This window comes from Merops nubicus, unplaced genomic scaffold (assembly GCF_000691845.1).
Source record: "Merops nubicus isolate BGI_N331 unplaced genomic scaffold, ASM69184v1 scaffold32360, whole genome shotgun sequence".
In the NCBI taxonomy this organism is placed as follows: domain Eukaryota; kingdom Metazoa; phylum Chordata; class Aves; order Coraciiformes; family Meropidae; genus Merops; species Merops nubicus.
In genome coordinates this window covers 407-1,060 of record NW_008584020.1, presented here as the reverse complement: position 1 = coordinate 1,060, position 654 = coordinate 407, and the positions used below count along the sequence as shown (strand labels likewise).

Here is a 654-nt window from a genome sequence, read left to right as displayed (position 1 = left end):
TGTACACGCACACGAAGGAATCCCAGTGCCGGCTGCCACCCTCGAGGGGGGGGCACACACGCACACACACACACACACACGCCTGCGGGGGTGCGGGTGGGTGGGTGTTACATGGCAGTGGCGTGTGCCGAAGAATAAGGGTCTATCCCAGTCTTGGTCATGCCTGGGAATAATATGTAGGCAACTGGAGGTTGCAAACTGGAAGCCGACCAAGCGGTACAGTTACAGGGCACCACATAGCCCGGGTTAGTTGGCGAGGGGTGAGTGTGGGTGTGTTGGCTGGGGCAGCTCAAGCTGCCAAACGCCCCGTTCTGGTATCCCAAGGTGGAGGCGTAGGGCAGGGTGCTGGTGGCTAAGGTGTGAGGAACCTCAGTCATCTTCTGAATGGCGCTGGAGCTGAACTGGCTGGGGTCAAGTAAGGAGTAAGGTGCTGAGGTGGGAGGCAGGAAAGCCCTGGCTTTCTCCGGGGAGCTCAGCAGCGAGTCAGTGGCCCCCACGGGAAGCCCGGCGGCCTTTAAGGGATCGGTTTCCCCGAGGTAAGGCAAAGGGAAGACATACCTGTCCTTTTTGAGCAGGTTCTTGGGCTTGCGCCGGGGTCTGTACTTGTAGTCGGGATGCTCCTTCATGTGCTGCGCCCGCAGCCGCTTGGCCTCG

The 654-nt window shown here is 60.4% G+C and overlaps 1 protein-coding gene across 1 annotated transcript in view; it reads right to left on the bottom strand.

Annotated features, from left to right (window-relative positions):
* Positions 1-107: 107 nt before the first annotated feature.
* Positions 108-654, bottom strand: part of SOX14 (SRY (sex determining region Y)-box 14) — a 760-nt gene continuing 213 nt past the window's right edge. The window contains exon 2 of the mRNA XM_008942926.1: positions 108-654. This exon is cut by the window's right edge and continues 14 nt beyond it. Within this exon, the coding sequence (XP_008941174.1) occupies positions 108-654 (547 nt within the window).